The 27156-nt window shown below is 43.3% G+C and overlaps 1 protein-coding gene across 4 annotated transcripts in view; it reads right to left on the minus strand.

The window, feature by feature from the left end:
* LOC124596160 (leucine-rich repeat-containing protein 1-like) overlaps window positions 1-27156 on the minus strand; it is a 131718-nt gene that overhangs the window by 97922 nt on the left and 6640 nt on the right. The window contains exon 2 of one of the 4 annotated variants that reach the window (XM_047135192.1): window positions 26348-26521. The exons of the other annotated variants lie outside the window; for them this stretch is intronic. Coding sequence (XP_046991148.1) covers window positions 26348-26350 — 3 coding nt within the window. The 5' untranslated portion in view covers window positions 26351-26521. The remainder of the gene's footprint in view (window positions 1-26347; window positions 26522-27156) is intronic. 4 annotated transcript variants of the gene reach the window in all.

Below are 27156 nucleotides of genomic sequence, written 5' to 3' on the forward strand. Positions count from 1 at the left end.
ACAAACCTGCTGAAATGGCTCCCATACTCCATACGAATGGATACAGGACTGATCTGGAGGAACTGAGGCTTCTCATACAGGATAGATCTTCCAAGAGACTCATTTTAAACAGTCTGATGTTTTTGAGCTGTGTGACAGCATCCAGGACAGCATGGATCACTTTCAGCCATGATTCACAATACTGCAGATGTCCCAGTCAACAGGAACAGATAGGAGGCAGCCTGTCCTTTGATGGAAGACAAGTGTTGCTCTACAGTCAGGGACACGAGGTGGCTATGCAAATATTCAATCTGTGCCCCGTGGATGGCACTAGCAAAGGCGAGGAGAATAATTTGGGAGACTAAGTAGAGGTCTTGACAAGAGTTCCTGAGCTCCACCAATAGGTCGACACCCACAAGTAGGGGAAGCCATCAGGTTTTCAAGGCAGACCTCCCGACTGCCAATAGGAGCAGGGATGTTTCTCACCATCATTGAGAGACATGTGACCAATTTCAGCCAGGATCCAGCTTTGCACCATTACTAGGGGACACATTACTGTAATTGTGGCAAGGTACAGTACGTTTACATGGACTGTATTCAGCCAGACTCTTATGACAGTTACATATGTTCTACATTTGGTTGGCTCATATTCGCTGAAAAAGAACTTTTGATCCATTGATGTCCGCTGCTTTTCTCCTGTGAAGATGGTTTTAATGACTGGAACTGGTAAGAATAAAACATACAACTGTACAGCTGATGTAACAAATGTACTTTTTCCAAAATACACTCCTGGAAATGGAAAAAAGAACACATTGACACCGGTGTGTCAGACCCACCATATTTGCTCCGGACATTGCGAGAGGGCTGTACAAGCAATGATCACACGCACGGCACAGCGGACACACCAGGAACCGCGGTGTTGGCCGTCGAATGGCGCTAGCTGCGCAGCATTTGTGCACCGCCGCCGTCAGTGTCAGCCAGTTTGCCGTGGCATACGGAGCTCCATCGCAGTCTTTAACACTGGTAGCATGCCGCGACAGCGTGGACGTGAACCGTATGGGCAGTTGACGGACTTTGAGCGAGGGCGTATAGTGAGCATGCGGGTGGCCGGGTGGACGTACCGCCGAATTGCTCAACACGTGGGGCGTGAGGTCTCCACAGTACATCGATGTTGTCGCCAGTGGTCGGCGGAAGGTGCACGTGCCCGTCGACCTGAGACCGGACCGCAGCGACGCACGGATGCACGCCAAGACCGTAGGATCCTACGCAGTGCCGTAGGGGACCGCACCGCCACTTCCCAGCAAATTAGGGACACTGTTGCTCCTGGGGTATCGGCGAGGACCATTCGCAACCGTCTCCTTGAAGCTGGGCTACGGTCCCGCACACCGTTAGGCCGTCTTCCGCTCACGCCCCAACATCGTGCAGCCCGCCTCCAGTGGTGTCGCGACAGGCGTGAATGGAGGGACGAATGGAGACGTGTCGTCTTCAGCGATGAGAGTCGCTTCTGCCTTGGTGCCAATGATGGTCGTATGCGTGTTTGGCGCCGTGCAGGTGAGCGCCACAATCAGGACTGCATACGACCGAGGCACACAGGGCCAACACCCGGCATCATGGTGTGGGGAGCGATCTCCTACACTGGCCGTACACCACTTGTGATCGTCGAGGGGACACTGAATAGTGCACGGTACATCCAAACCGTCATCGAACCCATCGTTCTACCATTCCTAGACCGGCAAGGGAACTTGCTGTTCCAACAGGACAGTGCACGTCCGCATGTATCCCGTGACACCCAACGTGCTCTAGAAGGTGTAAGTCAACTACCCTGGCCAGCAAGATCTCCGGATCTGTCCCCGATTGAGCATGTTTGGGACTGGATGAAGCGTCGTCTCACGCGGTCTGCACGTCCAGCACGAACGCTGGTCCAACTGAGGCGCCAGGTGGAAATGGCATGGCAAGCCGTTCCACAGGACTACATCCAGCATCTCTACGATCGTCTCCATGGGAGATGGCAGCCTGCATTGCTGCGAAAGGTGGATATACACTGTACTAGTGCCGACATTGTGCATGCTCTGTTGCCTGTGTCTATGTGCCTGTGATTCTGTCAGTGTGATCATGTGATGTATCTGACCCCAGGAATGTGTCAATAAAGTTTCCCCTTCCTGGGACAATGAATTCACGGTGTTCTTATTTCAATTTCCAGGAGTGTATAAACACGTTGTTGATGGTAGCTATGATGAATTTCAACCTGTCAATGACCCTCACAAAATATCTCACGGTTCCTATACCAGATAAACTGCAGTTCAGAGCCCCATTCACAGCATACAATTGGGCCTTTGGTAAATGCAGATATATTCGCATGTACCAGGTGCCTTTGAGTAATCTTCAGTTTCCCAATCCTTGTTTCTGTCACTTTTGGTCAAGCCTCTAACCACAGCCATGAGATTTTCCACAGGGATGCATTGCTCTTGTATGCCAGTTGTTGTTGCAGCCTTAGCCAACTGGTCAGCTTTTTGATGTCCCACAATCCCATCATGGCCCCTGATCCACACAAATGAGACACCCTTACCAGTTTCGTACAACTCTGATACAGCAGCAGCTCTTCTGTATGTAAGGTAACACTTCCCCTTGTACTTACCAAATAAATTAAGTGTTTTCTCTAAGAACACCTGTCCTTCAGTACGACAAAATGGTCACCCACTATGATCATGCCATAAATTATTGGTCTATCAATGGCTAAGAGTTCAGCTGTGAATATTGAAACTTCTTTGGTAGACGAAGTAGTTCACTCTTGTTATTTTTAATATCAACATAGGCACAGCCGACACAGTCCTTGCCTTTAGATCTGTCCGTATACACATACATGATGAAGGCTTTCTACATTACTGGGTCCTCAGAGTAGTTCAGATTGCTGTGTATGTCTAGTACCTGGTTGATAAGTTCATACTCTTGGTAGCAGTCGCGTTCTTGGAACGAGGTGTTGGTAATGCTCAGTGATGAAAGTCCCTCCACAAGTGATCATATTGATTTGCATATCCAGTAACGGTTGGTGCAGTGTTGCTCTATAAGGTCACAGACTTTGTTTGTCAGCACATCCGCAAAGTGTTGTAGCTGTTTCTGAATAAATTTTCTGCTGAGGTATTGTCTATGTAGTGATAAGAGTGCTTCCACTGTTTTGAATAACAGTGTGTTCCTTGGGCTGTATCCCAGAACTACTATGCGTAATCATAACACGCAGGCATAATCTAGATGAGGTCGCAGCAATGCATGATACATATGTAAGGCTCCACATCCCATGTGTTTCACTTTGTGGCACGAACTATGTTCAGAGAGCTTTCACACTTATCTTTGATCTACACCCCATGTGTTTCACTTTCTGGCACAAAGTATGTTCAGATAGCTTTCACACTTATTTTTGACATGGACTTCATGGTAGATTCATCAGAGTATACTGGTTATTTGAAGGCCTAGATATTTCATACATCCTCTCAAGGGAGTAAAATGCATGCTGATGTATTTACCTGTTTTGATTAAGCATAAATGTTCAGTATGATTAAAATTCTTCTGGGTGTTCTACCACATCACTGTACAAAATAAAATACTTTACAACAAAACTGACATTTTGGCCACATTATAAGTGTTTTCTTCAGGGCAAGACTGGTTTTACTGATTTATTGCTAACAATCGGTATTAATATACGAATTTTCTAGAACTTTATTGGCCTTAGAATACAACAGGTTAGTCATGACGAGGGAGGGGGCAGGAGGAGGCCATTTCTGGACTATCTTGCTTGTCGATGATAGGCACCTACCTGCAAATCCGCACTTGGATTCTGATGGGCATGTTTTCTTTCTGCTGTGTGTGGAAATAACCTGTTAGTTGCTATATAGCTGTTTCTTTAGGCTGTTCATCTGTGCCCAGTGAGTTTCTACCCCACGACCACTCCCAGCCTGTCGGCCTATGATAGTTGGCAGCCAGGGTGCTGGAGGTCTGTAGCCATCCTCTCTCTTAATGTTGTCAGACTACTAAATAATCTGTCACCTCTGGTATTTTGTGTTGGCTTATCCACAACTCTTTTGAAAGTATAGGGCTTCTAGGAACATTATGGGTTGCCCACAGCCATGTTGGTGTTCCGCTCTTACTAAATTTGTGCTGTGCTAATCACATGTAGAGTTGTTCTGATACTTGTGTGCTGACTGGCCTCCTTGTCTCCCCGATATAGGCAGCTCCACACTCACATTGTTGCTCAAACTCTCCTGCAGTATTAAGGTCTGTGGCAGTTATGGAAAATTTGTTGATACCTGGTCGGCAGAGGACATGGCCTAGCTGTCCAATGGCACCCATCACATACATTATGTGCAGTAGTGGAAGCTTCTCTTCCTTGCCTCCTTCTCTTGTTTTATTCTTTTTGATCTTAGCTGCCTTTCTTTTAATATTGTTGTCATAATCATTCTGTACCATTATGCCCCATTGTTGGCTATGGCACGTACATGACACATTTGTTACCTGGCCACACGGGAAACAGAGTCGGGAAACCTCCTTTGGCATTTAAACAGCCTACAAACAACTCATGCAAGAAGCCGAAAACAACGATACATTACCATTTTTGGACATGGAGGCAAAAGAACTGCCAACCCATTCAAACTAATACCTTAACAGTGAGCCACCAATACCCTCAAAAGTAAGGCCAATTCACACTGGCCATCACGTCACATCCCGTAAAAATATTCTGCAATGACTTTCATACGGCGGCATCCACATTGGCTGTCCTGTCCAGCCCCATCACATCTCCATCAAAGTTCCCAGGAAGAAAATTTTGAAGGTTGGCGTTATCTGACCATTGTTGATCATATGGCCACCAAGCTCATTTTCTCCTGATCCACGGCTGTGTGCACATTCCCACATTTCATTTCTTAGTGTTTTTTTGGCTGATATTAGTTGTTTGTTATTTTTGTTATTTGTTCTAAATTGATTCACTTTGTTAACATTTGTAAGTTTACAATAAATGATGAAACATTAACTGAAGCAAAGAGGCAGCAGTCTGACTCATGCGCGTACTGCATTACTTGCCATCTACTACATTTATAACTGCATTTTTATACATACTGGTACAGTATTTAATATTTTACAATGAAATGAATTGCAATACGGCTGCAACTTGAAGTGAAAAAGTTACTGTGGGTAGAATCAGATTGATCAGAAACAGGAATTTATTTGTAACCTGTCAGGGCTCTGTAATGTTTCGTAAAGAAATGGGCTGAACTCTTCAGACAATGCAACAGAGGTAAAATGCTTTTTTTGTGAAGTACATATCAAGTATTAGAGCTGTTTGTTTAAATATGTTTGTGGCATGCTTATTTATTGTTAAGTAGCTCTCTTCATTGTGCGTGACGCAGTTTTGCAAGTGTCAGTGGTCAACATTTATATGGTTTCATTAACTCCAAAACAAATACAGCACTTGAGCTATTAAACGTCAAATACAAGATGTAAAGAAAACATATAAATTTTGAAAGGAAAGGTATTGATGGAGATATGGCTATTGCATAAAAATATGCACTGAACTGGCACTAAACTCAACTTTAAACAAACCAATTTTTCATGGCATGTGATGGGAGCTTATAACACAGTGTTCCTTTTACTAATTCTGGATGCAATTTGACGTAACAAGTGCAAAAACTGATTCTTCGATTTTCTACCATATTTTATGGACTACGTGACAATTTTTCTTTGAAAAATTGCCTCCAAAATTCAGGTGTGTCTTATACTCAAAATTAATATAAAAATGTCCTATGTCTGATTTAAAATTCCTGCCAGTCTTAAAAATGGCCATATATTCGATGCCTCAGGAAACCTCTCTCTTTCTGGCGACACTAGATTTAACTGGCAGCAGCAGTGTACTGACACGACAAACATTACAAGCTTGCTAACACTGTCTCCCATCTATCCCGCCATCCACAAACTCAGAACACCATTGCAGCCTATGGTTCCAGTGAACTTGAACTGAAAGCGATGTATGTTATCAGTAACAGTACAATATTTTTGTTAGTAGCTAGTTTTGTAATGGAAAAAAAGGTATTCATGTGATGTGGGCTATGAATTGAAGGTAATAGCATACGCAGAAGAGCATGGAAACAGAGCAGCAGAGAGCCTTTCGGCCCTCCACGAACAGAAAAAAACTATTTGCAACTGGCGGGCTAGTAAAGAAAAACTGGGAAAAAAAAAAATGAGATTGACAAAATGTGCAAATAGAGAACAGAATGCGTAATGGCCAAAACTAGAAGATGATGTGCTGAAATGTATTGAAGAACACCACCAAAATGGCACTGGAATTAATACAAAAATTATTCAAATACATGCTCATAAGCTATATGCTATAGTGGAACTTAATTGACTTTAAGGGTAGAGTTGGTTGGTGCTACAGGTTTATGAAGCATCATTGACTTATTGTGCAAACCAAACCCAAAATATCTCAGAAAATTCCATAAGAGTATGAAGATAATATTTTATCTTTCCACTGTTTTATTATTCAACATCGAAAGAAAACCCAGGTGGAACTAAGCCACATAGTGAATATAGATTAAACTCCTCCGACATTTAATGTACCAAGTAACAGATCTGTTCTCATGAAAGGTGCTACAACTGTAAAAAAAAAAAAAAAAAAAAAAAAAAAAAAAAGTGGACATGAAATTAAAAATGTACTACACCACTGTCCTTTCATGTTGTGCTGACATTACTAAACTTAATCCAATGATAATTTTCGGTTTCATAAACTAAGTTTTTTTTTAGTCTGGCTTTGCAATCTAATAACAAAATTGGTAAAAATGTTATTTTTTTAAAAACTGCTTAAAAATTAAGGTGTGTGTTATACTCCATAAAATACTGTATAAAATGCAGAGTCGTCTTCTGTGAGTTCCTTGTACAGTGTGTTAAATTCCCCTTCTGTATCACATAATCACATTTTTAGGACTGACACTTTTTTTGCATTGTTTTATGCTTCTGTCCTCCTCCTCTAACTTGCAAACTAGCTCCACAAGCCATCCGAGTCCAACAAATTTCATTTTCATACAAAGGTCAAAGTGGACCAGGAAGAAATGCGAGAGCTCAAAGCAGTCGTGAGGCTGCAATTTCGTTTCCTGGAGGCAGAGAACAAATGGACACTGCGATTCTATGAGCAGTCGTAAGTCCTCTTTTTGGATCAAAGGGTGCAAACGTTCCTTTGGAGAAGAGTCATTACAAGGAAAGGGGAGGAGTGGAAAAATGAAGTGTGGTCACCTCGGTGGCTGCAAGAAGCCAGCCTTCAAAGACTCACTGCTACAGGGTGCAGATGCTGGAGGATCCCGCTCCTTGAGATCGACAGAGGGGTTGGCATTCTCCCCCTGTCGATCTGTGGAGTCCAGGGCAGAAAAACAGTTGGTGGTGCGCACCGGCAACATGGAGGTCGGCCGAGCGAGGGTATCATGTGGTAACACCGTCGAAGAGGATCTCCAAGTCGGCAAAGGACTTGACCTCTTGGAGCCTTTCTGATTGGCAGACATAGACTCTGATGTTTACTGACTGGAGGGATGTAGGAAGTCTTCACTGGAGTATTCCTTCTATCCTTTCTGGCCTGCCAATTGTGTAGAGGTGACTTCGCCTGTGAGATGAAAGTTTGGTGCTTGTTGCACAGCTAGACAAGGAGATGACGATGCTAACATGACAGTGGGCGATTTCACAACTGCAATGCTAAATTTGAGGTCACATGTCTGCGTGGACATGTCCTTCATGGAGCGAGATGTAGCAAGAACAGTACTGTAGGTGACAGATGGTAGAATGCAGGGTTTCCGCCTAGCCAATAACTTAAGAGCGACCAGATAAGGCACTTTTTTCTTCACCCGGATCTCCTGGACAGTCCACTCATTGAGATACATGGGACAATCTCGGGAGGAGGTGGCATGGTCACCATTGCAGTTGCTACAGGGGGGAGAAGGACGTGCTTAATTGTCCTTGTGAGCATCCCTATCACAAGTTACACATTTGGCTGGGTGTTGACAGGACTCTCAAGTGTGGTTGTAGTGATAACACTGGCAGCAGTGCATCTGGTTTGGAATGTATGGTCATACTATGATAACTTGATAGCCTGCTTTGATCTCTGACAAAGAACCATTCTATCAAAAGTGAGAAAAAGAGTGTCTTTGGGCAATGAGGATGTATCTACTTTTTCCATCACCTGATGGACTTCAATGACACCCTGATCAGAGAAGTAAGTTTGGATTTCTGGCTCAGTCAAACCATCAAGCAGCCCAGTGTAAATAACACCATGGGAAGAATTCAGTGTTCGATGGGCTTCGACATAACAACAGGATTTCACAGGGCCAGTAATTGCATGAACACCTTTCTGAATAATAAACGGAGATACCATAGCAAAGCACTGACTGTCTTCAGTATGTGAAACCACGAGGAACTGTGGTGCAGCTGGTAGGGTCTTTGAATTATTAGCTTCATTCTCTCTATGTTTGGTAGACATTGATAGTAAAAAAGATAATTGGCTCAATGCAAGAAAGCCCCCCATGATTGCCAGTGTCTCCGATGGTGCGCTCTTTCCAACTGGGGGTCCTTCTCAGAAGGGGGCACACCCCCCTTAGGTGGTTGTTCACACCTCAGGTCATACCTCCAAAACACCTGACAGAGGGACCAATCAGCAATTTAGGAATGTAGCAGCTCAGGCAATCATCCCTCCCTGGGCCTGGCTTTATCAGGGGATACGCGCAAAACCTACCTGTCAACCTGGGGCTGGGAATTATGCGTTACCCAGTCACCTGTTACATGTCAGATGCGTGGGCTGGCGTTCAGGAGTGCACAAAGAGGAAGAAGGAAAAGAGAAACCTTTTCAAACACCAAAGCACATAAAGGATAGGAGAAGGGGGAACAAAAAAAGAAAGAAGGAAAGAAAGAAAGTGGAGAGACTGTTCTGATACCGGCGACTGAATATTCAGACCACAGTTTCAACATCCCAGGCGTGTTCGCCAAGTGAGGGGGAAAAAGAACAGAAAGAAGATAGACATGCAGCATGGAAGGGAAAAATATGCTGCAAAGGCTGAGGCCCTGTGATAACCAAGCATGAAGCCCCCAAAGAGTAGCGAGCCACCTGGGGGCGCACTTACAATTCATGCCCAAGTTGTTTTCACTTAGGGTTTCCTCTAGTTTTTTGTCACTAGCTTTCTGTTTATAAAATCAAAGGCTTTTATGAAGTCTATAAATACTACATAAAACTTAGAGCTGTCTTCAAGGGCTTCCCATACACTCTTTAGCAGGAGATCTATCATGGCCAGAACTGATCTTCCTTTCCTGAATCCCATTGGCTTTTGGGAAGGTGTTAGTTGATTGTTTCCTTTATTCTTTTTGTGAATACTTTGAAATGTTAGTTTTCTAGTGTCATGGCTCCGTTTTTGCTAGGGTCTTGAGGTCTACTTTCCCTTTATATAGCACTTTTACTATCGATTGTCTCCACTGTTCTGGAATGGAGGCTGTTTCTAAGCACTTATTGTAGAGTTTGTCCAATTTGCATTAGTATTTGGCAGTGCGTTTTAACTATTCGCTATATAGTCTGTCAGAACCTGCAGTCTTTTTGTTCTTGGTACTATTAATGGCATCTTTGACCTCTGTGGCCAACAGGACCCATTTCATGTTTGTGGCATTGTCTCCTGTCTCTTCTCCAGTCTGCCTTTTAGTCTTTGGTACTTGTTCAGTACATGTTCCGCACATTTTCTGTGGTGCATTGCAATATATGGGCCTCATATGTCTCCCTCCTTTTCTTATACATATATTGTTTTTTGACATAAGTCATGAGATGTCAAGGGTTCTCTGCACACGTTTTTAGTTGGTTTAGGCGTTCTAGCACATCTTTTCTTAGCCTGTAACACTCTGTGTGAAACCATTTTTTCGCTTGTCTTTTGTACCTCGGATTGGCAGATTGTCTTAGGAGTTCTCCTTTCGCTTCTGTTGCTTCCTCCAGTCACAAATTGTCTATTACAGGGTGTATACGTGGACAAGGAAAAAAAATTCCCGGATTTCCCGGTTAAAAATACACTTTCTCCAGGGTGAAAATACACTTTTTCCGTGTTAAGTGACAGTATACTCTTCTTCGCCACTGCAAAAGTCATCAATCCTTTGAATTTTTATGGTTTTATATACCGACGTAGAATTTCCTGGCACCTTAGAAAACGAAACCCAGCCAGAAAAACACGTTTTGAAAGACCTTTGATGTCAAGCAACATGTACGCTGCATATTTTCGAATTACGAATTGAATTCCACCAAACAACGCACGTCACTTTCCGAAGCATTGAAATCGAGATTGCGATGCGATTTTGTAAGCGTCATAGCTCATTCACGTGATCTCGCCAGCTGATGACAGCAATAGGACAGGTGATGTAGTTAGCTAATAGCAAGATCATTCTTAAGTAGCGCGAATACACAAATAAGAAAAGTTAATGGCTTAAATTAATATACATAGCATTCACATATAACACTGGTCTCGAAGATTAATAAGTTGGAAGACAAGCTAAGCTTCCATATACAATGTTGATCTTTTTTGCGCGTGTTACACTTTAAGATACATCACACAAATGTGCCAGTACAATTTTTAATAACGACGCAAATATCTCATCTGGGCTCGAAATTATTCTAAATGGTCGACCTCAAAGAGTTGATTTTTAAATGAGAGTCAATCGCTTTGTGATTTAAGAAAGTCATCGTACATTCTCGCACATAGTTCATCTTGCGTAAAAGGAAATCTGCTTTGAATGTAACGCTGTTCAAACCACCATTCGCAATATTTTCCCGTGACCTGTTAGAAATAGGTTCGTTTCAGCAGTTGCAAGAAAGCGCCAGATAACTGACGTCATCGCGCTTGCGCAGCTAGGATGACGCAGGAAGCCCATATAGTCGTACGTGTAAAACATTAAAAGATCCTACATTATGTCATAAAAGAAACATGACATCAAAGGATATTTCAAGAGCGTCGGGATTTCGCGAACCATACTAAAATGCATAATTCGGCTTAAAATGCACATACGTATGTAAATTTTCTGGAGTGCCAGTACTCATGTTGGTTCTTTATTATAGCATAATGCCATACGTGGACTTGAAATGAAGCGAACAGCTGAAACTAGCCAATAGTGTGAAATTTAACACTTCGTTTCAAATAAATTGGCTGCCTCAGTAGAAAGGATTAATAAAAGCCAAATCTCTTTAGAAAACCGGCAAAAATAACTTCATTGTTCTGTAAGCCGATTAATGCTTGACTATCAAAGGTGGAACTAAAATCTGAATCTATTAACATATTTTAGCCTGCCGTAATTATGCCAAAGTATTTTACTTCATTTGGTAGCTCTCGGCCACAAAAATCCGTTTTGTTATCATTTAACGTGACAGCATTATAAACGAAGAGGAAACAACAAAATCACTGAACGTAAACACAGACTACGTGGGGACGACCCACCTCCCCACCACAACTCGGACTGCTCTGTGCATCAGCCCCGGATCTACGATATTTCCGAACAGGGGCAATATTAAGTAGTGGCGTCCAGCCACACTTCCGTAACTAGAAGCGCGAGAAGGTACTACTCATACGCGACTCAACTGCGCATGCGCAGGAGCCCGCCCGCAACTGCTCAAACGAATCTAATTTAAACACTTGTCACGCCACGCTCATCGGAGGCAATTTGTTGTTCTAAAGCATTGCACAGTGTTCCTAAAGCCTTTGGCACAGTTTATTGTTGGCAGACGCTTGTATGAGCACTTTTTTGTTGCATACGGCGCATTTCCGTTGCAACTTAAGTTTTATTTTCTTTTTTTCCCTCCCGTTCATGTTTTGTTGCTGCAGTATTATTCTGCAGTAGCGGGATACAAAAATTTAACTGAAAACTAAAACAATGAAAAATTCCCGGAATTTTAAACAATTCCCAGTTTTCTCCCGGTTGTCCCGGGTCGTAACACCCTGTATTAGCATTTCAGTTTGGTGAATATCAACTGGTTTTGCTTCCACTTTCTGAATGTCTATTGTTCTCAGAAGTGCTTGTGCATCTTTGTCTTATGCTTTTTGCCATTCTCCTTGGACATTTATTTCCAGGAGTATGTTCGCAAAGTGGCATGTTGTTTGCAGGAGGAATATGTTTCTGAAGTGGTGTGTGGCTTACAGTCCTGTGCCCATGATTGTTCCCCTTATGAATGTGTATGTAGTTTCATAAATGTACATACCTACAGCACAGCATAGTAACTTCAGAGAGCACTACAGTAGGTACATTGTGTAAAATTTGATGTACATTCAGCAAGTCATCATGTGGCTTATTCGTCCACAAAAAACTGTAAACTACTGTTGTGATTCCAGCATGCAATCTGAAATTTGATAAGGGCCTTGAGAAAATAACAAAGAGAAAGACTGAGGACACTATTTCAATAGACTTCTGAATAGTTTCACATCCATCTTGATGCCGAACAGCGCTGAAAACACCGCCGCACTGGTCCAATGATCGTGACGGGCCAAATGTCTCACGAAATAAGCGTCAAACGAAAAAACTACAAAGAACGAAACTTGTCTAGCTTGAAGAGGGAAACCAGATGGTACTATGGTTGGCCCGCTAGATGGCGCTGCCATAGGTCGAACGGATATCATCTGCATTTTTAAAAATAGGAACCCCCATTTTTTATTACACATTAGTGTAGTACGTAAGGAAATATGAATGTTTTAGTTGGACCACTTTTTTCGCTTTGTGACAGATGGCACTGTAATAGTCACAATTTTAGACGAACAGTTGGTAACAGGTACGTTTTTTAAATTAAAATACAGAACGTAGGTACGTTTGAACATTTTATTTTGGTTGTTCCAATGCGATACATGTACCTTTGTGAACTTATCATTTCTGAGAATGCATGATGTTACAGTGTGATTACCTGTAAATACCACATTAATGCAATAAATGCTCAAAATGATGTCCATCAACCTCAATGCATTTGGCAATACGTGTAACGACATTCCTCTCAACGGCGAGTAGTTCGCCTTCCGTAATGTTCGCACATGCATTGACAATGCGCTGACGCATGTTGTCAGGCGTTGTCGGTGGATCACAATAGCAAATATCCTTCAACTTTCCCCACAGAAAGAAATCTGGGGACGTCAGATCCGGTGAACGTGCTTCGACGACCAATCCACCTGTCATGAAATACGCTATTCAATACCGCTTCAACCTCACGCGAGCTATGTGCCGGACATCCATCATGTTGGAAGTACATCGCCATTCTGTCATGCAGTGAAACATCTTGTAGTAACATCGGTAGAATATGACGTAGGAAATCAGCATACATTGTACCATTTAGATTGCCACCGATAAAATGGGGGCCAATTATCCTTCCTCCCATAATGCCGCACCATACATTAACCTGCCAAGGTCGCTGATGTTACACTTGTCGCAGCCATCGTGGATTTTCCGTTGCCCAATAGTGCATATTATGCCAGTTTACGTTACCGCTGTTGGTGAATGATGCTTCGTCACTAAATAGAACGCAAGCAAAAAATCTGTCATCGTGCCGTAATTTCTCTTGTGTCCAGTAGCAGAACTGTACATGACGTTCAAAGTCGTCGCCATGCAATTCCTGGTGCATAGAAATATGGTACGGGTGCAATCGATGTAGATGTAGCATTCTCAACGCCAACGTTTTTGAGATTCCCGATTCTCGCGCAATTTGTCTGCTACTGATGTGCGGATTAGCCGTGACAGCAGCTAAAACACCTACTTGGGCATCATCATTTGTTGCAGGTCGTGGTTGACGTTTCACATGTGGCTGAACACTTCCTGTTTCCTTAAATAACGTAACTATCTGGCAAACGGTCCGGACATTTGAATGATGTCGTCCAAGATACCGAGCAGCATATATAGCAAACACCCGTTGGGAATTTTGATCACAATAGCCATACAGCAACACGAAATCGACCTTTTCCGCAATTGGTAAACGGTCCATTTTAACACAGGTAATGTATCACGAAGCAAATACCGTCTGCACTGGCGGAATGTTACATGATAATTCTAGAATTGGGCAAATACCCCTCTTCCCCCCCCCCCCCCCCCCTCTCCCTATTGGCACCTATGCTGTATAGGGGAAAACAAACGCCTTCCTGCCAATTACAGGTACCTGATCAGGTCAACTACTTAAATTTGGGGAAAAATCCCAGAGAATTCAAAGCTTGGGAGCAAGATGGCATTATAAGAAGTTCCTGATAATTAATGGTAGGGAGGGGCTCTCTCACAATAAGTACTTTTCTTTCCTCTTGACAAGGTAGTTTGACTGCAGTTTTTAAACACTGATAATTTATGTTGAATAATATACACATACTTAACATACTATGAAATATCAAACAATGGGAAATCCAGGACGGAATGTAATAATACAACAAAAACTATAGTTGTTACTTACCATATATCGGAGATGCTGAGTCACAGAAAGGCAAAAGAAAAAGACTTTCAGAAAGTTAGCTTTTGGCCAAGGCCTTTGTCAAAATAAGCAAAACACACACACACACACACACACACACACACACACACACACACACGACCACAGTCTCAGCTGGCTCCAGATGCCAGAGACTGCAATGGTTGTGTGTTGATTGGTTGGTTGGTTTGGGGTGTAAAGAGACTAAACTACAATGTCATCAGTCCCTTTTTTCCTAAAGCAAACATGTATCAAGGTAAAACAATTTAAAAAAAGAAGTTGGGAAAGTAGAAGGGCGTAACACTAACGGAGAACCACACTGAAAGAGAAAATGAAAGAAGCGAACCAAAGAGGAAAATGTAAACTAAAATGAATAGTAGAGGCTTGTGCTGGCTGGCCACAAGAATAAAAAAGGATGAGCCAGCCACTCTGCAACACATTAAAATCACCAGCCTAAAAGACATGGAAAGATGAACATACATAAGGAAAAGACAAACACCACAGGGCAAACAAAATGCAAAGAAAGAGTGAGGAAGAGTTAAAATGGAGGGAGGGTGAAGGCCTGGGAGAGACGGCCACATTCCCACCCTTAGATTGAGTGATAGAAACCCCCTTATGAATAAAACGTAAAACAACCCCAACCATTGAAGCACTGTCAGCCAACACCAGAGGCAAGGTGCTTGTAAGGTTAAAAGTCCGTCACAGAGCAGCTAAATCAGGACAGTCATGTGGGAGCCACAGCAACACTGATGTGGGTACTCACAACGGAGAAGATGACCATGTGTTGGCCAAGTATGGCTGATACAGAGCCAGCAAACGACAACGGAGTCCCTGCAAGTGGATTGCGTGGATGACCACCACACATTTGTTGTCTCCTTGAGAATTCATACCTCATTTGGTGTACTAAGGGTGCACCATTCAGTATCCCAGATCACGAAAACTCTGTGACAGAAGACTGATTGAAGATCAGTCTCTGGCAGGCCAATCTCCAGAGCTAGTTTCCTGGTTGCCTGATAGGCCAGGTGGTCAGCAAGTTCATTGCCCGGGATCCTGGCATGTCCTGGGGTCCAAATGAAGGTCATTGAACGTCCATTGCTGCCGAGGGCATAAAGAGACTACTGGATAGTCAATACCAAAGGAGGGCAAGGGAAGTACTGGTCAAGAGCTTGTAGGCTGCTTAAGAAGTCTCTACAAATGACGAAGGACTCCCCAGTTCAGGAGTGGATATGCTCAAGAGCATGATAGATGGCTACCAACTCTGCAGTGAAAACAGTGCAGCCAGCAGGCAAGGAACCCAATTCAGTGTATCCAACGTGGGCGTAAGCAAAACCAACAAGACTGTCGGTCACTGATCCATCGATGTAGAGAATGCAAAAGCCAAGTTAAGTAGGTATCACAGACCGGTTGGTTGGTTTAAAGGCAGGAGAAGGGACCAAACTACAAGGTCATCGGTCCCTTGTTCCTAATAAAACAATGCCACAAGTGTGAGAGCAAAATGGACGAAACATATAACACAAAAAGGAAAGAAAGGAAAAGCCACAAGAACGAAGGGAAGGCAACAAACCCTAAAAGAAACAAAGGAGGACAAGAAAACAACAGAGAGACACTAGAAACAGAAGAGAGTAAAACATGAAAGCAGATTACAGTGGCTGGCCAACCACGAGAATAAAAAGGGAAAGCCAGTCAATCTGCAACACACACCAGTTCCAAAAAGCGGTAAGTCTCAACTACATCAAGTAGTTGGTCACTGAGGTACAGTTCTGGATGGGGGTGGACAATACGACAATGACAGAAGTGCATGATGCAAGTCTTGGTGGCTGAATACTGAAAGCTGTGAGTGAGTGTGCCTTTCATATGGCTCCCTGCAATCAGCATTCACCCACACCAATAGAAGAGGGGCAGAAAGAAATACAAAAACTGTCAGCATATAGGAGGGGAAATACAGAGGATCCTTCTGCTAGTGAGAGATCGTTAACAGCAATTAAAAAAGAGTGGGGCACTCAGGACAGAGCCCTGCAGGACCCCATTCTCTTGGATGTGGGGCAAACTGTGAGAATCACTGACACAGACTTAGAAAGTGTGGAGCAACAAGAAGTTACGTATAAAAATCGGGAGTGTGCCCCGGAGAGCCACTCATGCAGAGTAGTCAGGATGTTGTGTCGCCAAGTGGTATTGTAGGCCTTTGTCAGGTCAAAAAGAATGACAACAAGGTGGTGTTGCCAGGAAAACAGTGATCGAATGGCAGACTCCAGGTGGACCAAGTTGTTGGTGGCGGGGTGTCCTTGGTGAAAACTGCCCTGGGATGGAGCCAGAAGTCACCGAAACTCAAGAAGCCAACACATCCGCCGGCTCACCATACATATGAGCAGCTTGCACAGAACATTGGTGAGGCTGATAGGACAATAGCTATCCACATCTAACGGGTTCTTGCCAGGCTTTAGCACTGGAACCATGATGAAATGGAAATGCTGTGTGGCTAGGGCCTCCCGTCGGGTAGACCGTTCACCTGGTGCAAGTCTTTCAAATTGACGCCACTTTGGTGATTTGTGTGTCGATGGGGATGAAATGATGATGATAAGGACAACACAACACCCAGTCCCTGAGCGGAGAAAATCTCCGACCCAGCCGGGAATCGAACCTGTGCCATTAGCTATGACATTCTGTCACGCTGACCACTCTGCTACCAGTGGCGGACGGAACGCTGATACTTTCCCATCACTGCTACGGGAATTCGCCATCACTCCAGATGCAATTTGAAGACAGCAAGGAGGTGGCGCAGGTAATCCGCTCACGGGTGCTTAATCATTTGAGAATGGATATGGTCTGGGCCAGGGGATGTATCAGTGAAGTCTGCAACGGCACTGAAAAATTCCCACTCACTGAAGGGACCATTTTATGGCTCAGGGTGGCAAGGAGCAAAAGATGGGTGTTGTCGTTCTACCTGCTGTTTTAGGAAACAACAGACAGGTCAGTAATTCTCAAATGTAAAGGTGCGAGCATAATGCTCAGCAAGACACTCTGCGATTGCATCTGGATCAGCACACACAACTCCATGTGTGGAAGTTCCAGGTACACCTGTAGGGGTTTGATACCCATAAAGTTGTCGGAGCTTGGTCCAAACCTGGGAAGGAGTGGTTCGTGTTCCAATGGTAGAGATGTATCATTCCCAATGCTACTGCTTCCATTTTTGATGAGTAGGCAGACCTGGACGGAACTATTTGAAGGCAATGAGGTTCTCCAGAGACTGGTGGCATTTATGACACTGGAGGACCCACTTCGGTCTTAAATGGCCACAGCAATTTCTCAAGACCACCAAGGCACTGACTTCCGCCGCAGGTAACCTGAGGAATAAGGGATTGCCGATTCAGCTGTGGCAACAATGGTAGTAGCGATGCTGTGGATCACTTTGTCGATGTTGCCATGCAAAGGAGATTTAGTGGTGGTGGTGGTGGTGGCAGTGAAAGCAGCCCAATCAGTCTTCGTAAGAGCCCGACTGGGCAAGTGTTCAGATGAGTGATGCTGGGAGAGGAACAGGAAGAGCGGAAAGTTGTCACTACAACACAAGTCGTGATGAGCTTTCCAGTGGATATATGGGAGAAGGCCGGAACTGCAGATCGAGAGATCAACGACTGAGTATGTGCCATGTGCCACTGAAGTGTGTGGAGCCACATGAATAGCAAAAATATTTTGTTGACACCGACCTACATAGGGAGGAACGATCAACACAATAAGATAAGGGAAATCAGAGCTCGTACAGAAAGATATAGGTGTTCATTCTTTCCGCGTTCTATACGAGATTGGAATAATAGAGAATTGTGAAGGCGGTTCGATAAACCCTCTGCCAGACACTTAAAATGTGATTTGCAGAGTATCCATGTAGATGTAGAGTTGAGTTAGCAGGTCCTCGAAATCTTTACCACAGCCAGTAATCAGGGTTCCACCCCATAAAGTGTTATGGGCATCAAAATCACCCAGAAGTAGAATGAAAAGGTGGGGTGGGGGGGGGGGGGGGAGTTGGGAAACTAGTGCAGCCAATACATGGAGCAGCACTTCACTATCTGGAGGGAGGTAGATGTTACAGATGGTAATTTCCTGTGTTGCCCTCACCCTGACAGCCACAGCTTCTAAAGGTGTTTGAAGGGATACAGGTTCATTATAGATAAAGAAGTAAGGACATAGATACAAACGCCTCCTGACACTCTGTCACAGTCAGTACCGTTTTTGTAGTACCCCTGACAGCCACGAAGGGCAGGGGTCTGCATCGCAGGAAACCAGGTTTCCTGAAGGGCAAAGCAAAAAGCAGATCTAACACTTAAGAGTTTTAATGCAGCCATGTGGGAGAAAAGACTGCTGCAATTCCATTGGAGAATGACACTTCCCTTGCCTGGGATGGTATGAAGTGACCAAGGAAGAAGATTACGCCTCAGGATCCCCTGCCACCTCTGGTTGAGCGTTCACAGCCAGTACCATTGCATCCGAGGCGTCTGCGAGATCTGGGTCCTCAGGGGATGCCAGAATCTCCACCTCGTCCTCGGACACAGAACTGTTAGGTGGTGGTGGTGGTGTGGGGGCCACCAGAGTCTCCTATTTCCTAATGGACTTCTTCTTTGTTTGTTTGCCCTCTAGCTGCTCCTTAGGTGCACACTGGGAGAGCTTCTCGGAAGTAGCTTCAGGGGCAGAGGAAGATCGTGAAGCCCATCAACCAGCAGCTAGTGGCTCCACTTGACCACAGGGGGAGGGGACCAGTGGAAGGTAGAGTCCCAAGGGACCCATTCTGAGCAAGAGAAACTGGAGAAGGCTGTTGCTTCTTCGGCTGGGAGGAGGGGACCGATATCCCTGGCGTTTGGGGGGAGGGGGGATACTCCCAAAGTAGAAGCTTTGGGAGCAACAGAAGAAGACATGCTCCCAGCCAGCAGGAGGGTGGATGAAGATGGGCGGCCCTGAGGGTCCACTGGAGTAAGCTTAGATGAGGAGTGTAACCGTGCCATGATGGGCAACAACATCGTAGTGGCAGCATATACAAGAGCATTTCAACAGGGTTACATCTTTCGTATTTTAGTTTAGACTCGTGGTAAGACAGCCTGCCCTGAGCCTTGTACTCCATAATTTTCTACTCCTTTTGGAGTACTGTGCAGTCTGGTGAGCAGGGGGAGTGGTGCTCTCCAGAGCTAACACAGGTGGATGGAGATGCACAGTGAACGTCCACAGTCTCTACATGTGGTGCTGGAACTGCACAGGGAAGACATGTGCCTGAATTTTCAGCACTTAAAGCATCGCATAGGGGGAGGGACGTAAGGTTTGATGTCACATTGCTATACAGTCACCTTGACCTTTTCAGGTAACAAATCACCCTCAAAGGCCAAGATGAAGACACCGGTGGCAACCCTATTCTCTTTAGGCCCCCTATGGATGCATCGGACAAAGTGAATGCCCTGTTGTTCCAAATTGACACGTAGCTCATCATCGGACTGCAACAGGAGGTCACCATGCAAAATAATTTCCTGGACCATGTTGAGACTTTTATGGAGAGTCACCTAAACAGGAAAATTACCCACCTTGTCACAGGCGAGTAATGGCTGGGACTGGGTTGGGGATGCCGCCTGAATCAAAACCGACTCATTGCACATTTTGGACAGCACCCTCACTTCCCCAAACATATCCTCCAGGTGCTCAACAAAAAACAGAGGCTTCGTTCCAGAAAGGACTTCCCATCAGTTCTACTGCACACTAAATAATGAGGTGAATATGGCTCTCTTCATTCTGTAGCCCTATGTTTCTCCCATGGTGTTGTTAGGGAGGGAAATGATTTAGGGTCATACCTGTCAGCATTGTAATCAACCTTTCCCTTCTTAAGAGACTGCTGGGGCCATTCGGTCCCCAGCAAAAGATGACTTGGTCTGCTCCATTGCATGTCATCTGCCCTGATACCACCCATTCTGATCAGGGGCTCTCCCCACAGGTGCCACCCAGACACAGCAATGGCCATCTGGCATGATGGTCATTGCCAGGAGTCCTGATGCCCCTAGATGACGGGCATCTACTCCTTGGCATACACCGGGAGTTTGCAGCTCAGGCATCAGCTATGCGATCTTTGTGTTGTCAGGGGGCTATCACCAAATGGGTACATGACAGCCCCACCACAACAGACTGGCTACCGTGCTGAATATTGGTTGCGGAGAGATCCAATAGTTTCATGGTGGGGAAAGAGGACAGTAGACAATGGAAGATGAGATAATGTATCCAGGTATGTGTCCTTGCCCAAATAGTTGAATGGCAGGTGGAGATCCAAAGCCATGACAATAAAAGGTGCAGTAGATCTAATCTAATTGCACTGTGGATAACTGGTGCACCACGTAAGGTGTCATTCTCCAAATGGGCTGCACTTCTATACAATTTGGAAAGTGGGAGGTCAGATCATAAAATAGGACCTGAACTTATTGGGCAAAAAGTGGGAGACTCCTTTTAGCCACCTCTTACAAGAGGAAGGACTACCTCGGGCCTTTACTAACCCCCGAACCCACAGGGGGAGTGGTCATGTGTGTGTGTGAGTTGTGTTCGTGGTTGTTTGTGTGTGTGTGTGTGTGTGTGTGTGTGTGTGTGTGTGTGTGTGTGTGCATGTTTGGTCTATTTCTGACAAAGGCCTTGTTGGATGAAAGCTAACTATCCGATGGTCTTTTTATTGTGCCTTTCTGCACAGGATCTATGCTATACGGTGAGAAGCAACTGTCCCTTTCGTTGTATTGATACTTTGAAATATTATGTATTTTAAAATTTGTGGTTTATACAGCTCAATAAAATTCCAATGCTTGATTCAAAACACAGAACACCCCAAGATTTTATGAAATCCCTGAAATTCTGTCAATTTTCCAGGTAAAATCTAATTCTCTGAGAACTCCTAGTTTTCAAAGAATTGCCACCCTGCTGTGGACCGTCTATCATGCTGGAATGGTACACACTTCTCTAAAATTTTGGGAAGATGGAGGTCAAAGCCAAATGTGAGGACCAAATAAGACGTAACCAACATAGGTGGTGTAAAACAAATTCAGAAAACAATAATCAAATCTTGCAACTATGCTAGGTTCTGAGCAAGGAATCTGTTCTATATACAAAGCATGAGAAATGATAAGGTCTGGGAGTATGACTGCAGCACACCAAAGGAACTCTTCTTTGTGGGACACTACTCTCTTTGACAAAAAAGTGAAGCTCTCACTCCACATCAGAGCATCCTACAAAGATGGACCACAACGAGATGGGTCATTGAGATCATTGAGATATAACAACTAGCATATTGACCCAAGAATTATGCTGCACTCTTTCACCGAAATAACAAAAGAAAAATTAGAGTGCAACTTATCTGCATAACCCCACAAATACCAGAAAATTTTTGCACCATAAAAACTATAAGTGTTAATTTCTTAGTCTGAAGTGGAGCAAGAATACCACTAGTGCTTGGAAAATTTTCATTATATATGGTGTAGTTATTGAACCATTTTTGAATGTTGATGTTTCATTACGGTACTGATTATCATCATGCTCACAGTTCTGTTATTTTATACAACTGTGCAGGTACAGTTTTTCTCTGCGTGAAGAGTAAAATTTCGTTTTCATCAATGAGTAATCATGTTAAAAAACAAATCACCTACTAACTCCGGAACTCAAACTTGAATATTCATTACAAGAATACTACATCTGTATGAGAAACTCACAAAAAGCATGGCTTGGACAAATCTGATGTGCAGTGTTTGATCTCATTGGAGAACAAACTACAAAATGCAGCTTCATCAATGAAATCCTTCTGAGAGCCAAAAGCTGGTAAGTTTCTTTAATTTGAAGCTTGGGTTCCTTCCTTCACATAAGAAAAAAAGGGAAGATGGGATACATACCTCTCAACAACTAATTCATTTAAAGACATTGAAAATTTTGAAGACATTAACCATACCACAGTCAGGATTCTGTGGGAGTATGAGTCAGTTCACAGGTTTATGCACAGAAATGGCTCCTCTATTCTATGACATCCTTCACAAGAACAAAGACTGACAAAAGATGTAAAGAGAAACTCTTCAGCTTCCAGGGGAATGTAATCCAAATGTAGTTGCAGGACTTTTACCCACTACACTAGGCCAACAATACTGACCATTCACCCATCTTTTGGGAGATGCTGAGCAACATTTGCCCATGAAAGCCAGAGTGCGGTAGACGAATTGGCCCAGACTGATACTGCATTAAGATCACTTCCGTACTGTCATTAAGTGAAGAAAATACCAGCTTACCGAGTGTCAGACCAGATTTATGAATGAATTTAGGACTTCCTAATGATCAGAACTCTGTCATTTTTTGTGGGATGAAATCAACAGATGTAGCTAGGTAATTTGTGGGGTGGCTCAAGGGAGTGTTACAAGGCCCTTACTGTTTACAGTATATGTAAATGATCCAGCTGATAACGTTGGATGCTCTGTGAGGCTTTTTGCAGATGAAGCTGTTGTCTATAGGGAGGGTGCATAATAAGAAAACTAGTGAAGTGTAGAATGACCCATAGATCAATGGTTGATACACAGAATCACAGTTGATACTGAATGAAAATATACTTAACATAACATGCGTGCCAAAGCGAAGGAATCCACTGCTGTTCAATTACGACAATGGTGAAAAATCACTACAACCATAAAATAACTGGGAGTAACCTTCTGGAGCAACCTGAAGTGAAGTGTCTAAATAAAACAAATAATAGGAAAGGAATATGCAAGGCTGAGATTCACTGGAAAAACTTGAAGGAAAAGAAAGTCAATCACGAAGAAAAGAAAGTCATTTACGAAAGAAAAGAAGTGGCTTACAAACAGTTGTCTGTCTGATTCTTGAGTACTGTTCATCACTCTGAGACCTGTATCAAGTAGCATTAATGGTGTCTGTATAGGGGCAATATTTTATTGACAATACTACTATGTCAAACATTCAATATATTGACATAACTCTTGCACCATAAATAATTCTGTCAATATTGTCAGACTTCGGTTGGCAATGCAATTTTACATATGGGTAAGATCATGAACGCCTAACAGAAAGCATCTGTCACAATTGTATTAACAAGAAACAACAAAAAGAGGAAATGGTTCGGAGAATGGCTAGTGATTTGATGCATGTTAACTTATTGAGAGAAATCAGAATCGTGGATGTGGGTGAGTCCCACATCATACAACAAATGATTAATGTTTATATGATGAGAGAAGCAACATACATTAGTGAGAGAGGCAACTATAGTCAAAGGAAGATTATAGTTTAATGTCCTGTTGACAGCATATTATTAGGGACTGAGCACAAGCTCGAATCACAAAACAATGGGGAAGCAAATCGGCCATGCCATTTTCAAAGGAGCAAATCGTAGCCGATGAGAGATTAGGAGTAAAACTGAGATTCCTGGCAACAGGCAGTTCAAAGAATTCTTGAAGTTTAATAGTGTAATATCAGCAAATGCAAATATCAGAATTGATATGGAAACCTGTGAAGCAGTTATATTTGCCCTGCAAAAATACATTCATATCTGGCTGATTTGGGAGAGGGAACCAAACAGCTAAGTCATCGGTCGCATCGGATTAGGGAAGGAAGTCGGCTGTGCCATTTCAAAGGAACCATCCTGGCATTTGCCTGAGCCGATTTAGGGAAATCACAGAAAACCTATATCAGGATGGCCGGACGGGGGATTGAACCGTCGTCCTCCCAAATGTGAGTCCAGTGTGCTAACCACTGCGCCATCTCGCTCAGTGATATATTCATGTAAGTTAACAAATATTTTTTGTGATTTTTCATATATATCTACTCATCAAGCAGCGGCAGAACACACATAAAAGAAGGTTGTAACTGGGAAAGCTTTTGGAGCCTTCTTCAGGCAGAATGGTTGAAGGGGAAGGAAGAGGGGGGAAGGAAGAGGACTGGAGAGGTCTAGGAAATGGGGTACATTTTGGGGAATGTCACCCAGCATTGCAGGTCAGGGGAGACTTACTGCATGGGATGAGAAGGTATTCAACAATAAAATTAGGTTTTCAAATTACTAAAGAAATAATGAATCCTCTGGTGAACATCCTAAAGTGGTAAATTCAATGACTACCCTTGCATTGACCTATTAAACTATTTTGTGTTGACAGACTACTTGGAAAATTGAATCTGAGGTACAATATGAAGAGAAAACACAAACAGTGTTTGCAATCACACAGTGATGTACTGCTCAATGAGAGAGCTATGCTAGTGTTGGATGCCTTTAAATGTTACCTCACACCTGTAAAAAAGATAGAGAGAGAGAGAGAGAGAGAGAGAGAGAGAGAGAGAGAGAGAATACAGCTTACTGTATCAAAGACTGGTTTATGAAACTCTGTCAAAATCTTAATGGAAAATATATTGCCACATCTTTAATACTTAACCACATACACTTCTTATGTACTGAGAATATTCTGGGAGGGCCATCAACATTGTTTGTAAGTTTTTTTTAGCATTGATTATACACTCAATATGCACTCTCAACCAGACATTGACAATATTATTGAACATGGGAAGCCTCCCGTAAAAGAGAAGAGCACAAAGAAAAGCAACTGTTTCACCACAGAATTGGTTAGTACAAGTGAGAGCATTACAGAGATGTTCAACAAACTTCAGTGACTGGAGAGGCATTGTGTACTAGGATGCAGGGAGCGTATGTCCTAAGAAGTTGTGGCAACATTATTTCCTCCCACACACACACACACACACACACACAGAGATATATATATATATATAAAAAACAAAGATGATTTGACTTACCAAATGAAAGTGCTGGCAGGTCGACAGACACACAAACAACCACAAACATACACACAAAATACAAGCTTTCGCAACAAACTGTTGCCTCATCAGGAAAGAGGGAAGGAGAGGGAAAGACGAAAGGAAGTGGGTTTTAAGGGAGAGGGTAAGGAGTCACTCCAGTCCCGGGAGCGGAAAGACTTACCTTAGGGGGAAAAAAGGACGGGTATACACTCGCACACACACACATATCCATCCACACATATACAGACATATGTGTGGATGGATATGTGTGTGTGTGCAAGTGTATACCCGTCCTTTTTTCCCCCTAAGGTAAGTCTTTCCGCCCCCGGGATTGGAATGACTCCTTACCCTCTCCCTTAAAACCCACTTCCTTTCGTCTTTCCCTCTCCTTCCCCCTTTCCTGATGAAGCAACAGTTTGTTGCGAAAGCTTGAATTTTGTGTGTATGTTTGTGTGTCTGTCGACCTGCCAGCACTTTCATTTGGTAAGCCAAATCATCTTTGTTTTTAGATATATATTTCCTACGTGGAATGTTTCCCTTATTAGAGCTCATACAGAAATTTATTGATAGTCCTCCTTTCCACCATTCAGAAATGGAATAGTAGAACAGGGAGAATGATAGTGGCACCATAAGTTAGCTTGTCAGACATTGATGGTACATGAATACTACAGTAGACTATAAAGGGGCAAAAAGTATCATATATATAAAAGGGCTGTGATGTTAGTTGTTGGAGGAGAAGGAAAGCTGACACCCTACGCAATTCTGAAGTTTTAAACTTTGTCCAAGAAAATGTCAAAGAGGGATAGTGATTCATAGTCAATTACGAGGTGGGATGGCTACAGAATTAATGATTTATGTGTTAGCTACTGTTTGCAATCACACAGTGATGTACTGCTCAGTGAGAGAACTATGCTAGTGTTGGATGCCTTTAAAGGTTACCTCACACCTGAAAAAAAGAATACAGCTACTCTGTTAAAGACTGAGCTAGTTGTTACACCTGAAGGTACGATTTCAAATGCTATAACGTGGTTCCCAACAGTCAATAAAGCACACTGAATTTCTTCTGGACTTATTGCAGCACAGGCCCATGTTAATATAGCAGGACACGTCTTTGGAACTCACCATTTGCTTGTAAACATGTGGACTAGTTTGTGCTTCTCAAATGTTTGAGTCAGTGCACTCCAAACGTCATGCCAAGTAGATCTCTTGTTATTTGTGTGGAATTGGCTGGCACATTGGTACCATATGGTTTCTGGGTGTCCAATGGGAAGTCTTTCATTAAATGCAGCAGTGTATCTGTTAAGAGTGGCAGATATTACTGGCTATTTAGAGTTCCACACCAAAATAGGGAGCAACACTTAAATTCTCAAAAATCCTGCACCACAAACTAATAGGCCAGGATAATTGTTTATTTCATTCAGTTAGTGCAGTTTTCACTTGACAATTAGTGCAAACTGAGGAGCTTCATCTGCTCAATGCCATGTAACTTTGCTGAGTCTGCAGACAAACTGTACAGAATTTTGAAAGTCACTGCCATGCAATTGTTGACAGTGCCAAATACAGAAAGAACGATGTGCATTGGAATGCAGTACACACAGATAACTCCTTTTGTTAATCCCGCTTGCAAATTCGCGCTGTCTCTTAGTGACATGCAGATTGTGTATTAAATGCAGTTGCACCACGAAACAGTGTATTTTGTGCAGCCAAGTAAAAAATCAGACACTTTCCCTGGCAATGCAAGAAGCAGAGAAAAGTTGATCAAGCAATAATAGCCAGGTGGCAGTTCATCAAGGAGAGTATGCTGATATTGCATTATAACGGACGCACCACTGAGCCGTTTCTTTACACCATAGTGAGGCTGGGCAGCCCAAGATGCCAAATTACGCACAACTTGAAACACCTGATTTCTCTATGTACAGGCTGCAGTGATG

Source organism: Schistocerca americana, chromosome 2 (genome assembly GCF_021461395.2).
Source record: "Schistocerca americana isolate TAMUIC-IGC-003095 chromosome 2, iqSchAmer2.1, whole genome shotgun sequence".
In the NCBI taxonomy this organism is placed as follows: domain Eukaryota; kingdom Metazoa; phylum Arthropoda; class Insecta; order Orthoptera; family Acrididae; genus Schistocerca; species Schistocerca americana.